Genomic DNA, 16695 nt, shown 5'->3' with positions numbered 1-16695 from the left:
CAACACAAATACACACGACTTGTCGTGCTTTCTTCAACGAATTTTATTATAATTTTACATGTGGATTGAAAATTACAGTTCGTTTAAACGGAAAACCAATGCACTTCAATGTATTTTTACTCGAATACTGCTGTAAAATAAATGACATGTAATATTACACGAATGAAAGTGTAAAATTGTATGCTGTTTGATGCTCCAATTGATTTTAACGTAATTTTCAATCAAATTTTGGATTCAATCGTTGTATGTTTACATTCGTATTGATTTACATGTCGTTTAAATTTCATTATGTTTTGGTGTGTAACTTTGAAAAGAAAGTTATGCTGCACATCGCCATATCGGACAGAGGGGTTTCAAAGCTTTGGTTCAAGCCAAGTGGTTTGGCCATCAAGTTGAAGTGTACCAGGAGGTGTGAGAAAATTCTTCTGCCGTTCTTAAAGGAGCATCATGCGGATGGGAAGCACGTCTTCTGGCCGGACAATTACGCCAAGAAGACGCTAGAGTATCTTGAGCAGAAAAAGATACCGTACGTGCCGAAAGAAACGAACCCGACCAGCTTGCCCCAGTGCCGTCCCATTGAGGACTTTTTCGGCTCCCTCAGTTCCCTAGTGTACAAAAATAATTCTCGAATATTCGTTGACGTTTTTTTTGACGAATAAACTTTTTTTTATTTTGATTATAGAGGTTTTAACCTTAGGGTTGTTCGCCTCTTCGGGTTAGAAAAATCTCTTATGAAAAATTCCTAACCCTAAGTGCGGGGTCGGGACTCGAACCCAGGTGCGCTGCGTACCAGGCAATCGATTTACCAACTACGCTACGCCCACCTCCTATATAATAAACATTATGTTTTTAATAAAAAATACTGAATTCGCTGAAAAAATCTTTCATGACCTGCACACCGCCCAGACCAAAATCTAATAGAAAATCTGAGGAAATGACGTGAAAAACACGTCAAAGCGAAGAAATCCAACAATCTGAGTGATCTCTGGATCTCAAAGAATCTGAATGATCATGGTTGGAAGTTAGGGAACTGTGAATTCTACTGGTGCGAAATTGTAACCTTGTTAAAAGCGTCCCCCGTTAACTAGAGACTGTTTCCAATCATGAGCATGTTTCCCAACTAAGTACTAAACGGCACTTAGTATTCATCTAGAACAAAATCAACAGTAATTTTCAAATATGTGCTAATTCTGTGTCCAGGTATGAGGTTTGTATGGGGCAGTGGTCTGAGGGGGTGCAACGAGGGGTGATCTCAAGGGCGTTTAAAGGGTGTTTGTGAGAAGGGGGGGGGGGGGTGCACACAAAGCGATCAGTGGGGGTAACCCTCTCCGTACACCTCCAGCTACGCCCCTGTTAAAATTCAGAAACTCTATAACAGTCAATAAAATGGCCAGGACTAGGTTGACAATTTTCAGAGCGACTGCATAATCTTTTTATATGCGAAAGGCAAAAGTGTGCCATAATCTAAAAAAAATTATTTTCGTCTATATTTTTTTAGATTGCTTCAAATATGCATTTTAAAGACATTTGGTATCAAAAATACAAATTCGATTTTCACATTTTCCTTTACTCCCCCTTTAAACAATTCAGTTGCTGCTTCTATGGACTCAGGAGCCGTCATAGGTAGCCAAAGCTACTTTGGTTTGTCATTAGTGTTCTAGACTACACACCTAGAAAAAATTGTGTAAATTTACCTCTTCTGACCCTGACGTACATGAGCATCAAAAAAGACCTAGTTTAACGTTTGATTTGAAATTTTCATGACATTGAATTTCGTAAATCTTATAATTTTATTTCACACATGGCGTTTGTTCTGAATGGCAGTAAATGTAATTTTATGTCATTGCGCATGTAAAGTATATGTTTCATGTAAAATTAAACGGAACACGGTAATGTTTAGTCATTTCGTGAATTACGGTGTGTTTAAATTGGGTCATGTTTGTAATCAGGTAATTTTGCACCCATTTCAATACGTTTTGCAGCATTTTGATATCATAGTGTTGTCAGTTTATATGGAAAAATGCTGCGCGGCCGCACTCTTCAATCTGTAACTCTGGAACCGGAATTCCGATTCGCACATCGGAACCGATTTTCTCAAACTGAGTCTAAAATGAAAGGCACAGATTGCTGTTGAATTTAATTCTTATCAGACATCTGGTTCCGGAGTTACTGGTTGAGAAGTGCGGTCGTACAGTAAATCCCCATATAAACTGGTACCGCCATGATATGTAGATGATACAAAACTTATTAAAATGGGTGTTTAATGACTTAGATTTGCAGGCCCGCAATCGCGTTGATCACATTGACCACCTAATACGGTCTTGATGCCCCGGAGAACTTGCCAATGTTAAGAGGTAATTTCATACCTTTTCATCAGAAAATTCTCGAACATCTTCCGAATTTGAAATGATTGATGCATTGCTTCAGTTGGCTGCTATTGAATTTCATCCCGATCTCACTTTCGGTCCGGAGTTAAATGTTGATTAGTGAGGTCACATAGGTATTTCTCATTTACCTGTACAAGCACAATACTTACTTTTTGTCTCTCATATAGAATGGTTTTGCCATTACTTTGCAAATCGTCAACTAATTCGATTTATTTTTTTTAGTTTGATAAATATTAACTCATTTTATGAATTTGAAAACTTTTTTGATTTTCTTTGTTTCATTTATTTGTTAAGGGGTTATATACAAAGTTGGAACTCAAAAAATCGAAAAAAAATTATTGAATATTCTGAAAGTACATACTTTTGAAAATATCTGTGCGCAATTTCATCCAGATCGGAGCACCAGATTTCAAACTACAGCCGTTCGCAGCGCGCTGGTTCTTCCTCGAATGAAGGTAATACAGAACTTTAAACGCAATTATCTCGGAACTAAGTTTTTTGAAAAGTACTGTTGCGGTGAACGTGATATCTCCAAAAAACCATTCATACGGTTTTCATACAGTTTATTTTTTATTGTTTGTATTTACATTCTCGTGCACTTGAACGGTTTCTTTATCATCCAAAAATTTTTGAATCTTTGATTAAAATTTTGAGCACCACAAAACTTAATTTTTTGGTCAACATGTTTTTTTCGTAAGAAAATTTTTTTTATTGGGAAATCTATCCATTCAAGTACATCACAATACATTTTTCTTCAATAATCTTTTTATTTTTTTGATTTCAGGGCTTCGGGGATAGGCCATAACTCCGCCAACCTTGAATATTTTTTTTAAATAAACTTGTTTTTTCGTACTTCGATAGTACTGCCAACGAACTGTCTTTCGCTTTTTTAAATAAAATTTACATGAAATGCTTTAAAAAATCTCGAACTTAGCTCAATTTTTCGTCACAGCTTTGTATATAACCCCTTAATTTCGTTCTTTTTATTGGCTTTTTATAATTTATTCAGCTTATGCGAAGTTTTATTCATGAAGGACTAAAAGTTGTATTCATCACACCTCTAGTTGATTAGCCTTTTTCGCATGAGTAATAAAAATAGAACAGTAAATATGTGTACAAAATGTATCATCTCACTGCTAGTCGAATTATGTCGATTTTTTTGTTTTCTGTAGCTTTTATTTACTGAAACTACATGAAACTACTTGACGATAATAACAAAAATAAAACATCTAGTTCTTCTTTTGTTAAATATCGAGTCATATATATTAAAATTTTCTTATACTTTTCGGAGAAACCTGACAATTGACAATTGGCTTAAAATTGATTGAAATCATATTGGAACTTAGATAAATTGGCCAATATTTCAAATAACTTCTTAAAGAAAGACGTGGTCCCAAATCAACAATTCGAGAAGAAGGGGTCAATATACTTTAAATGCGAATGAACAACTTAAAACCACGTCGTAAAACTACACGAATACTGCTCCTGGAATAAAATAAAAAGTTTCTAAATAGCGATTATAATTTTTTAACGATGACTGTAGCGTATGACTATTTGAAATATCTTAGTAGTGTTTCCAATTCTGGAATATCGGCATCCTGGTGCAGTAGTTTAGTACCATGGTGAAGCGACGAAGTCGAAACGCAAATTCCTGGATTTATACTATTTGAGATAACCAAATCAAGTGATTTTTTATTGTAAGCTGTTAAATCATATTTAAACTGCGGGTAAAACATTAAATTTTCATATTTAAACACGGTTACTGCATTCACCATTCCTTGGCGTATTTATATCACCATTGATCGATCAAATAACCCAATCGAACCACCCACATATATGGTTATCCAAATATGAAAGCAATTCCCATTAAAATGTTTATCACCTGTATGTGTACACGCAGCTCACTCATTTGTTCGTCCTTTGCAGGTGGATATGACCGTGGTCGACTGCTGGAGGAGGAGGATTCCGCCTACCCCGCTCTACTGGAGCGAGAATTACACTCACTGCATCGGAATGTTCCGGCGTTGCGACGTGCCGGCGTTGACACCAACGCAATTAGACAGGTAAACCGAAGCTTGAAATCAATCGTCATGCATAAGTTGAGAAGCAGCTTCACTTGGTCGCGCAGTGGGCGATTGTGTATCGAGTGTGTCGCTTTCACAAAACAAATGGCCGCACGCATGCCTTAACATGTGACAATTATTATCACATGAAACAAAGTTGTGTTTAAATTGATTCACCTCGAAGTGTCGGTTTTGGTATAGGAAATCTTGAAGCTGCAATCCCCACTTACAGCTATCCACAGCAACTCAAATTTTCCACTTTAACTAACAATTTACCATCCATTTCTCACACCATGCTCTGCTGTACGTGTTCGTGAATACGCTGTGCTGCTGCTGCGGTGATGAATACTGCCGGGCCAAAACTCTCACCTGAAGCATTTCTATCCGGACGGTGGATGGGGCTGGATTGTTTGTGGAGTTGCATTTCTTGCGCATGTTCTCACCACAGGATTCCAGCTGTCCTACGGTCTGCTGTTGCTGTACGCGATACGTCACCTAGGCCACGAGGTGAATACCGAAGCAGGTTAGAATGCATTTTTTTGCCGTTTTAATACGATTATTTTTCACATTCTTTCCGATGCTTTCTAGCGATGCGCGTGAAATGCACAGTCATAGCAGAACACACAACACAATTTTTACACGAATTTTTTTTATGGAAGCAACATGTGCTTGGGGATAGGAAAAATGTGCGATGCTTGAAACTGCAGTCGACTATTCCATATCAACATTTGAATAGGGCTAATAAGATTTGTAAACAAACTTTTGTTTTGCTGATTTCTCCTAATTTGTTATCATTTCAACACAGAAAACATTCGAAATTGATTCTACCAAGGATAAAGATGTTGATTCATGTGAATTTTTCATGAAACTCAACTCGGTAGCGGAATAATGAGCGAAATAAGTTTGTTTACAAAAGTCTCATTAGCCCTTTTGAAGAATTACTATTGTATTAAACTGCTTGGTTTGGGGTTGAACCGTTTCAAGGAGCTAAAATAGTTTAACGCTCTGGCAGTCGCTACCGCGTGTAGCTCGAAGACGGTTTCGCTTAAATTTCATAACGATGTGCACTACGCGACTTCCGAAGGATGAAAGAGGGTCGTGTCATGTGATAGCTTTTTTCTTTCGCTTTTTCGATGAATTTTTAAGTCAAGGTGTCTAGCATTAGGTTTTACACCAAACGACATAACCCCACAAAATGAGCCGGATGAACTTTGTTTGACAATTCTCGGTGGTTTGTTTACATGAGGGTTACGTGAGTTCGAATGAAATAGATGAGCACCCGTTGCACTCGAACTCACGCAACTGACAGAGTAAACAAACCACCGAGAATTGTCAAACATGAACTCCATTCATTATGAGTTCATTCGTGTCGTCATCTTGTAGAACTCAATAGCCTCCGTGTAGTGGTCGATGACTGCTACGATTCCAATTGTTCTGATACTTTAAAACCAAATATCAAAATTCATTTCATTCAAAGTACCTGTGGTAATAGTTGGAAGCCAAAATATTCAGTAGAGTAAAGCCATGTCAAGTGATCCTCGAATTTTTCGCAAAATCACCGATCTTCATGAGGTATATTTTATTGTATAGGGATTATGATGATTAGCTTTTGGTATAAATATTTCGTTACAATTACTTTTTCTCTTCAAGATATTAACCCTTAAACTTTTTTGCATGATAAAATTGAAAATGTTATATCTCAAAACCCACTGAAGATAATTCAATGAATTTTTGCACACTTATGCAATGATATTTGCACTATCTTGTAAAAATGTTTTTACCTTATAATTGTGTGAATAACGGTACTTTGCACCTATTTAAAATTTTCAATTGTATTTTTTCTTGTGTTCTTCACGCTAAAAAATTTCAAAACGTATGTCAAATTATGCGGCAATCTTTCACCTTCAATAATCTGTATTGATAATTTTTCATTTTTGTTCCTATCGAGAGTTATGGAGGATTTTGTAACAGTGCGCTCTTTCAACGCACGGCCCACTTTGATGCAGCCCGCGAGAACGTTCATATTGGCAACGTCGCACGTCGCTACGTCAGAATGCGCATCACGTGGGAAGTGCGCATCGCATGACTATAAGAAACCACATCTCTCGATTAGCGCAAAAAGGGCAGACTTTTCAATATGGATTATCGAAGGTGATTTTTTCCGGATATTTTGAGATGCGTTAAATTTTTTTGACCGAAGTGCACAACAAAAATTATAGTTGTTTAATATATTTTTTATTATTATAATTTAACGTTACTAACAATTAACATCTCTAAAAACACTTTTGTTGGTCAAAATACATCTACGTTATATCCAAATTCATTTTTAGTCTACAACATTAATATATGAAAATGGAAAATCTTATGCCAACAGCATTTTATTTCACATTTTTATTTTCGCGAGTGATATTAAGTGAGTGATATTAAACATCAAATATTTAAACAAAGATGTGTCTTTTGAAAAAGTTTACATAAAATCTGTTGTTCAATCGCATCGATGTTGGGTTTTTTTATCACTATTGCTTCTGTTAATTCTGTTAATTAGTGGTTCGCCAAGTTCTGGTAAGATATTATTTATTTTTGTCGAATTTCAATTAATCATTAACGATCTTTATTTTAAAATCATCGTTACAGTTTTCCGCATGTACCTGTTGAGTCATCGAATATTCCAATTCCATTACTTCGCAAATTATCATAAGAAGAAAAATTATATGTTAAATTTTCCTATATTTTAAACGCGTTAACCCATTACTATAAACATGGGATGTAAAATTGAAAATTTAACCAAAATTGTGTTTTATTCATTTCCACATATATTTTCGTTGTATTTTTTGAGCCCATTACGACATATGCTACACTTGTGTTGACCAATGTAATTTTTAAATTTATCACTCTACATGGATGCCACAAAAACAAGATACGACGAACATATTTATGAATTTTTTTATGGAATGCATCATTCGTGTGATCGACCCATATTTATAACATAAAACAATCGAATGTTTTTTTGAGGAAATATTGTCTATCTTGAGATAATATAGCATTTCGCGAATTGTCTCTATATGGGAAACACCCAAGTGCGATCGAAACAAAAACAAACGTCAAAACGTTTTCTCACTCGCACTGATGCAAATTATGAGCGCGTAATTTAACGCACGACCCGATGGCGCATGGCTGAAAAGTCGCTATGTGGATTTAAGAAAAGATTCGCAATATACCGTGCTACCTCTCAGACAGAACCAACTGAAAATAAATCGTGGTGAAGTATGTCAATTTGCGAAAAATATGTCAACGCAGGTTAAAACATGCCCACTGCTCAACTTTGCTCATCGGCTGGCAACATCCGAGCGCGCTTGTCCGAGGTATTGAGTGACAGAAAATTAAATAACTCCTGAACAATATAATAACGCTAAAGAGCAAGCAAATTACATAGTAAACATCACTTTCAATTATCCATAAAGAAAAACTTGTCTTTTTGCTTTAATTTCTGATATGCCAATTTTGAACATGAGATACGCTCCTTCAAAGCGATGCGCATTAGGACGTTGCGACGTGCGGCGTTGCCAATATGTACGTTCTCGCGGGCTGCATCAAAGTGGGCCGTGCGTTGAAAGAGCGCACTGTTACAAAATCCTCCATAACTCTCGATAGGAACAAAAATGAAAAATTATCAATACAGATTATTGAAGGTGAAATATTTCCGCATAATTTGACATACGTTTTGAAATTTTTTAGCGTGAAGAACTTAAGAAAAAATATCATTGAAAATTTTAAATAGATGCAAAGTACCGTTACTCACACAATTATAAAATAAAAATATTTTTATAAGATAGTGCAAATATCATTGCATAAGTGTGCAAAAATTCATTGAATTATCTTCAGTAGTTTTTGAGATATAAAATTTTCAATTTTATCATGCAATAAAGTTTAAGGGTTAATATCTTGAAGAGAAAAAGGAATTGTAACGAAATATTTATACCAAAAGCTAATCACTATAATCCCTATACAATAAAATATACCTCATGAATATCGGTGATTTTGCGAAAAATTCGAGGATCACTTGACATGGCTTTACTCAGTACCAACTTTTTGCGGACTTTCGAACTATGCTTTCAACTGATTTACTGATGGTGCTGGCTTTTGATTTTGAGATTCTGAATTCAGCCTTTGCAGTTGTTATTATTGCCTGAACAAGAGCCACAAATTTGGCTACCGTTTGTGGTTCACATAATGGTACTGTAAACTATGCACGTTGGATTGAATTTCCATAGAGGAGCTTTCTTTAGCGGTTTCTTAATACGCAATTCTGCAATGTGCCGTCTAAACATAGAATAATTTATCATCGAATAGTTACTAAAATATGTCACATTATAAGATCAAAAATACTCCAATTTACCCTAAAAAGCTTGTAAAAAAATTCTTCACCTCTCGGGTTTTTTATGTCCGGTTCGCATTTTTTTGTTATCCGAAAAATTCAGGTTAGGGTAAACTTATAAAAAATAATTTTCAGGTTCGTACCGTGCCCGGATAACACTAACTCCCGTTAGTATTTCGTTCTGTCAGTGGAAATTCACATTCGTAACAATACCGGTTTAAATACGGGTTGTTTTCCTACGCAAGTAACAATTAGTATTATGTAATCATTTTTAGTCATTTATTCAATTAATTTAATTTTATTTTGAAATAGAAAAAAAAGTTGTTCTCATTTACGCCGATTTGTACTTTTTTTATTTTTTATAGTTTTTCAAAATAATGACCTGCAAATATAAATTGCACACAGTAACTACTGTTATGGTAACATTGCGTGTTACCAATGTATTACTGGTCAGAAATTTTTTTTTTTCATTTCAATTTCTACCCCATTTCGTGGTATTTTCCAAAACCACTTTTTTAAAAATCTCGAATTTGCAGTTTATACTGTTTCTAGACCATTCTTTCAACTTTTAGAATCATTTGATCATCATATGATAATTTTTGTGAAAATAGTTAAAACAACGATTCAGGCCAATTTCTGTATCATTGATTCAATAATATCCGTACTTTCACTTAGACAGCAGTTTTCGCAATTAAAAAACTAAAAAAATGATTTATTGTACATTTCTTTTGTTTGAATTTTTACCTGCGATGAAACACGTGAGGTACGTTTCTACCCCAGTGCTACGTTCTAAGGTGGAAAAAGTAAGTGTAACGTTCTAGGGATAATACCATTTGCCATTTGAGCCAATATATTCTGATTGTGGGAGAAGGGGGGGGGGGGCGGTGTGATGTGAATTTTAAAAAATGTTCAAAAACAATCTGAACAGGAAAAAATGTACAAATCCAACAACTTAGGGGACGGGTTTGGGTAGTCACCCGAGCCGCTAATACAACTAATCTTGCACGGAACCTGATTCCTCCCCGGCATCACCTTCGGGAAGATTTTTTTTTATGTGCACATCACACACTCCTATCCAACTAGTTCTTTTAATAGGGTTACGTGGCAATTTCTGCATGGTAGTAGGAAAGCTAACTGTGGATCTAGAATTAGTGCTCTTCCCCTACGAGGACAATCTGGGCGGCAAACTTCAGAATGTCTAATTTACAGAGCCCTTCAGTTCCCTTGTGCCATTTAGTACCACTTCCTCGTTGAGCCTCCGACTTGTTCGCGAACTACTCGGTCTAGTCCCCGACAATGGAAGTTCGAAAGCGAGCCAACCAGCCAGGTGCCGAGATCAGTTCGGCGATTCCAGTAGAGTAGGACGTCCAATTTGCTGAAGCCCCGGCACGACTGGTGATGTCTCGTCGCGGTCTACGCAGTCTAGATCCCGGCGGTAAATCTGACTGTACGCTGACAGAGAGTTCCCTGGCGAAAGAAGTTCTCCCGATACCGATTCTTCTTTGTTTTCAGTACCACAACTTCTTGAGCCCTTTGGCTCCGTAACCGGAGCCATTTGGCGCCGTAACTCCTTTAACCCTCCGGCAGTCGCGCTAGTGCACTGAATGCACGCTGCTTTGAAAATCTAGCGAAATCGTCTTATGGCACCAGCGGGTGCACGCTCAGAAAGCCGCGTCTTCCGGAGGGTTAAACCCTTTAGTTCTCTACTTGTGCCACTTTACACTATTTCCTTGATAAGCCATCCAGTTCCTCGACTTGTTCGCGAACTACTCGGTCTAGTCACCGACGATGGACCTGACCTACTCCGACAGAGAGTTCCACGGCGAGGGAAGTTTTCCCAAAACCGAGCCAATCAGCTAGATGCCAAGTTCAGTTTGGCGATTCCGGTGAAGCAGGGCGTCCATTTCACTGGTGGCACGATGACCCGAGACTGGTGGTGTCTCGTCGCGGTCTGCTCAGTCTAGTCGCCAGCGGTGAATCTAGCTTACGCTGACTGAGATTTCCCTGGCGAAAAAAGTTCTCCCAATACCGATTCTTCTTTTGGTTTCTAACGAAAACGAAAGAAGAATCGGTATTGGGAGAACTTTTTTCGCCAGGAAACTATTGGAACAACCGGTGCCGTGGTCGGTCTGGCGACTCCGGATGGAGCTTGGCGTCCGGTTTGCTGGCGTTTTGACGTCTCATACTCAGTGCTCTGTTGCAGTCTACTCGACTCGGTGGATCTAACTGATTCCTGTGATGATTGCTCTCTCGAAACCGTTTCTCGATGTTCATAACACCATTTCCACTGTAAGACGATCATGATCTACATCGTAACTCTGTTTACTGCGTTCCACGTCTTTACGTCGCTTGTCATTCTGTAGGCTACATTATCCAGGTTGATGTCCGGTCCTCTCGTTTTAAGTAGCTCTTTGCACGTCGCTTAAAATCTCGGACATTCAAAGACCACATGCTCCGGTGTCTCCTCGACGGTATCTCACACTTCGGGCACAATGGTAACGTCGCGTACCCGAGCTGTTTCAGGTGGATGAACCGGTAGGTCCGCTTTCCTTTCTCCTCATTAACCCATTCCTGCTGCCACGACACCATCGAATCGATTCTCATCATCTTTTACACGTTTCATTGATTGTAGCACTTGATACCCTCCGCCATGGTGATGCAGTTGGGGATCATCTCGGCGATAACGCATAACGCTTCCGGTACGCAATCGCAACTCGTACGACCACTAGCCGGAACGTCCTGTTCAGCTTTTCGCGGTTCCGCTTGGTTTTTTGCGCTTTGCAGTTGCTGACCGATAACACATCCGTCTTGTGGTTGTCACATTGTTAAGACCCCATCGTACACCCCGTTCCAAAGAGTTGAACAGAGAATGGAGCTCTGAGAAACGCCCGCTGCGACTCGCATTGCCTTCTGCCCTTTGTTCGTCTCGTACAGCAGTACTTTACTCTAGGAGAAGCTCTTCAGGATCTGGCTCATTCTTCTGTGCAGTTCTGCGTCATTGGTCTATAGGAGGCTGGATGGCCAGATGCCTTCCCTGACTTTGGCAGTAACATCAGCTTCTGTACCTTCCACATTTCGGTGAAATTGCCATCATCTAGACTTTAACAGTAGCATCCTAAACGTTTTCGGATATGCTTTCAGCGCCACAGTTGGTATTTCATCCGGACCGGGGTTTCCTTTGATTTTAGTCACATCGACGCTTCTTTAAGCTCGTCGTTAGTCGCTTGCCACTCGGCCTTGTTAGCTCCTTCTTCTTCGCCATACGGTGTCGGTGAGTAGGTGGTTGAATCGTGCTTCGGGAAGAGACCCTCAACGATTATCCTTAGCTTACCCGGGCATATTTCAGCTGGTGTCAACGGGTCCTCATCTTCGTCATGACGACTCAACACGCGTGCCCTCGGGATTAGCGTCTACTTCTCAGCACAGCTACTTATGGCAAACTGGCTTGCTAAGCTTGATCTCCCGTTTTAAAGCTTACCTATCTTCTCAAAACGTCGCTTGCGCTCCTCTCTCACTCTCAGATCTTGCTCTCTGAGCCCGTTTTCTGGCTCTAAGACAAGCAGCGTGTAGCGTACAGAGCTACTCATTTCACCAGTAAGCTGCGCGCCATCTACTACATGGCTCCAGTTTTCGTGGCATTGTAACGTCACAATCCTTCTTGTTAGATCAGCTGCATCAACGTACTTGATTCCGCTATTCGCCGAAGTGGCTCAACAAAGAGGTTTTTGTTAAAGACTTTCGTCTTTCACATTAGCTTGCCGATCGTCCTTCTCCGTGCTGCAGCAGCAGTGGCGGAGCTAAGGGGGGGCGAAGGGGGCAACCGCCCCGAGCGGCAAAATCAAGGGGCGGCATTTCCTACCCAACAGATTTCTATTTTATTTTTAGTAAGTTCCATTAATCACGATAAAAATCTAATGAGGGTGAAACGCTTGAATTTATATTATTTTCGTGACCATTGACGATTAAAAAGGTAAGGGATCGGGACAACGGATGTGATCGAACAAAACTAAATACATATTGTCTCTACCTCAAAAAATATACTTTATGTTTTCAATCTTTTAATTCTATTGCAAAGATGTTTCCTTTCCTGTCACGTGTAATGGATACGTTGGTCCAGCATAGTCGATAAGACAACCGGTCTAATAAGTATTCCATAGAGGGTTAGTTTCGTATGGTAGCGTACGACCGAATGTTTTTTTTTTGAGTGAATGGATTCAAGAGTTAAAAAACGATCGGGATGATCTGCATGGTTGAAAGAATGCCTTCGGATTGGTTGAATTTACTCATATGTACTATCTTCAAGAAGGACTACAAACTCGAACATAATATCTTCCGAGGCATAACGATCCTCAATGCCGCCTACCAGGAAGTCTCTCATGTTCTTTTGAGGAGACTGCGCCCATTGGCTGAATGCTTTGTCGGTGAATATTAAAGCGAGTTTCGAGAAGGACGATCAACGACGGACCAAATGTGACAAATTCTGGATATATTCCGGGAATACAACTTGCGGGCTGACCATCTGTTTGTGGAGTTCAAGGCGGCATACGATTGAGTAAAACGAAATGAACTGTGGCAGGTAATGGTTCAGGATGGTTTCCCGACAAAATTGGTTAAGCTGATTCGTATGACGCTGCAAGATCTGATGTGCAAAGGAACGGAACCGTAATCACGAGATCTCACATGCTTCTTGGCTTTGCAATCAACACCGACATCATTGGCGTTGATCGCAGAGCAGTGGAAGAGGCATTGTTGCCTTTTAGAAGGGAGTCTTCAAGAATCGGACTGACAATAAACTCTGACAAGACAAAGTACATGGTAGCTGACAGAGAATGGCGGTCGTATTGGGTTCGAGGTGGAAAACGATGAGGTACAGTAAACCAATTTATATATTTTAGAACACTAGTGACCAAGGGTAACGATGTTAGCCGCGAAGTCAGCTAAAGTCCCACAGCCTAAGGATGCGCGCAAAACTTTTTCTATTCAAATCGCTGATACTCCTGGTCTCTGTACGGCCATGGATGTTGAAGGAAACAGGATATCGGGCATGTTTGGGAGAAAAATTCTGCGTTCAATACTCGGCAGCACAGTAGAAAATGGAGCATGGCGCAGACGCATACAACCATGCTGACATTGAAAGGCTGATAAAACACGGCAGACTACAGCGACCTGGGCTTGTAGTGTGGAATGACGAAAGAGAAACCAATTAAAGTTATGACCAGCAGAGAACCTGGAAGAGGTCGTCATTTTCGGGACAAATCCCGCTCTCGCTGACTGTGTACTATTGAGGAAGATTCGCGTGCGGTGGGCGTCTATGAAACTGGCGGTTCAAGATCGAGTAACCTGGAAGTCCAAAATACATTCAATTATGATTCGGATTATCCGGATTGTTTGGTCTCTAGGTCACTAATGGCATTTTCGTTTTTGACAGTGCACTACACCGGTGTAGTCGGTGCTACACTCATTCAAACTTGGGTGTAATCAGTCTATCTCTTTCTTTGCACTACACCGGTGTAGCACCAAGAAAAAACGAAAACGCTATAAGATGATGATGACGATTGTTAGTTTGTTTAGGCAAAGTAGAAATTATGACAGATGCACTTGACCGCCCTTTCACCTAGGGACGTTTGACACATTGTTATTAGTATTAAAAAAATTATAAATGCTATTAAAAAAATTGTCGACTCTTGCACCATGATAAATAATTTCGTGGTGCCAATAATAAAAAAAAGAATGTACCTTTCAAGTGATCCAGAAAAGGTGCAGGTCTGGTCAAATACAATACAAACCCACGTTTGATTAAATTAATAGACCCTCAAAATCTAAATTTATAGCAAAAAACTATTTCTCGGGTCTAAAAAATTAGTTGGCGGTCATTTGTTATGTTCTTTTGTTAAAAGTATAATGCGGTATTTTTCATAACAATCAGTTGAAAAATGGCAGCATTACTCATTTTTTTTCTCCAAGTTGGAAACTTTCTCGCATGGAACTTTTAAAAGGACGGTTTCATATTAAATTTTAAAAAAATCGATTTTTTTGCCCAATTATGTATACATTTAAAAGTATGTATGTAAACTTTGAAGTTAAAATTAGGAAAAACAACGGAAGATATGATTATAGAATCCCATAGTGCGCGACAATGCCTCCCTGTTGCGTTCATTATTCAAAGGCAGTGTTCTGATTCCCTTATCCATTCCTTTTATTCGTGTTACAGTTGTGATAAGGAAGGCATACAAAATTTCCGCATTGATTAATCTGATTAGCAATACTTCTAGAAGATACATACTATGATTTTACTAGTATTTCATACCCTTTAAATAAAACTTATGTTCGCAACTCAACTATATAGTGTACATTACCGCTTAGATTTATGTTACCTCAGCTCATAATTTGTAGTTTTAGGCACACATTTTAGCATTGCATATATTATTAAGTTTAGAAATATATCGTGATATAAAGCACACTACTGTTTATAGTATATTATTTTTTCATTCAACCTGTCGTTGACATTTGTTCTCGTACTGACTTTAGCAGGATGTCGTCTAGAATGTGTCAGTAAATGATGGTAGGTTTTTGAATCAATGTTGTCCATTGAGACGCGCGACCATTCTGTCGGTAACACTCACTAACCGCTCGAGAGTTCATGCAATCAGATTGTTAAATGCAGAATTAAATCTCCAAATTTTTTATAAAAAAGAGTGTAAAGTAATTTTCCTAATTTTCATGAAAAAATCGCAAAATATTGATTGTTTACACATTGTTGTCCCAAACCCGCAGAATATTGTAAACAAAAGAACATAACATAGCATACCGTTGAAAAGGTCTTTTCTTCTTCTTACCAGAACACAGGAATTGGAAATCGTTTAAAAATGACCGCGTAGAATTTCTTTTAGCGACGAAGGTTCTGAAAAATACGAAAAAACATTTGCAATATATCAAGATTTTGAGGGTATAAAATAATACTTATATATGCTAGTGCTCAAATGAAATTTAATAATCTCAATAATTAGTTTTATAAGCTAGTTTTTAGCCAAAACGTATAGTTATAGATAAACGTTATTGTTTATAAACAAAATTGGTTCAATAGGGAATTATGTTTCTCTGAACGTTTAGCTAGAGAATTTGAAAAGGAAATTGTTGATCGCCAGTAATTTACAAGAATAATATTTTAAAATGATGTGTCCAATTCTTTTATCAGTTTTTTTTAAATAGGGTAACTGTGCCCTAATTCATCTTAGCACCTCTATTCATCCCACCCATTTGAACATATTATCTAGAGCAGGGTCTGCTATCTCTATTCAACGCATTAGTTCAAATAGTAGGATGAATAAATTTGCATTGTATTCGACTTTTTGCTTCGTACAAACGCGAGTATTTTACATTGTCCAAGTTATATTTTTTATTGATCTGCTTCTTAGAAACGAAGCAAAGATGTTGATGTCATTTAAGCGCAATCCAATCACTAAGAGTTATCAGCGAAATAGTGTGACATCGTGACTTATGAGATGAATAAGGGCTCGTCTACCCTATGTAAGTTTTGAAAATGTGTTACATTTTTTAAAATAATTGTAATGTATTCAATAGTAATTGTTTTAGTAATTTCTCCATTTTTTTATATATAATTTTAAAATTAGTTAATCTTGCACTTATATTTCATACTTTTATTTTATATTTAGGGTAATTATAGCTAATATCTTTTATGTTACAGAGGGTTTAGCGCCACCTTTCGAGAGGAAATTAATGCGCAGCACTACTGCCAGGACAAAATATTGGCAAAAAAATGTGAAAAAGCTCATTTTTATGTAGACATTTTCTAATACTTTTATCATATATGTTTCATATGAATAGGCGGTAAAAATCGAACTCTTTTGAA

The 16695-nt window shown here is 38.1% G+C and overlaps 1 protein-coding gene across 4 annotated transcripts in view; it reads left to right on the top strand.

Moving 5' to 3' along the window:
* Positions 1–16695, top strand: part of LOC131686191 (monocarboxylate transporter 2-like) — a 124588-nt gene that overhangs the window by 40334 nt on the left and 67559 nt on the right. For all 4 annotated transcript variants that reach the window (XM_058970424.1, XM_058970422.1, XM_058970423.1 and 1 more), the window contains exons 4-5: positions 4314–4450; positions 4826–4973. In XM_058970424.1, the coding sequence (XP_058826407.1) occupies positions 4314–4450; positions 4826–4973 (285 nt within the window). The remainder of the gene's footprint in view (positions 1–4313; positions 4451–4825; positions 4974–16695) is intronic.

Source organism: Topomyia yanbarensis, chromosome 2 (assembly GCF_030247195.1).
Source record: "Topomyia yanbarensis strain Yona2022 chromosome 2, ASM3024719v1, whole genome shotgun sequence".
In the NCBI taxonomy this organism is placed as follows: domain Eukaryota; kingdom Metazoa; phylum Arthropoda; class Insecta; order Diptera; family Culicidae; genus Topomyia; species Topomyia yanbarensis.
This window is presented reverse-complemented; position numbering and strand designations above follow the sequence as displayed.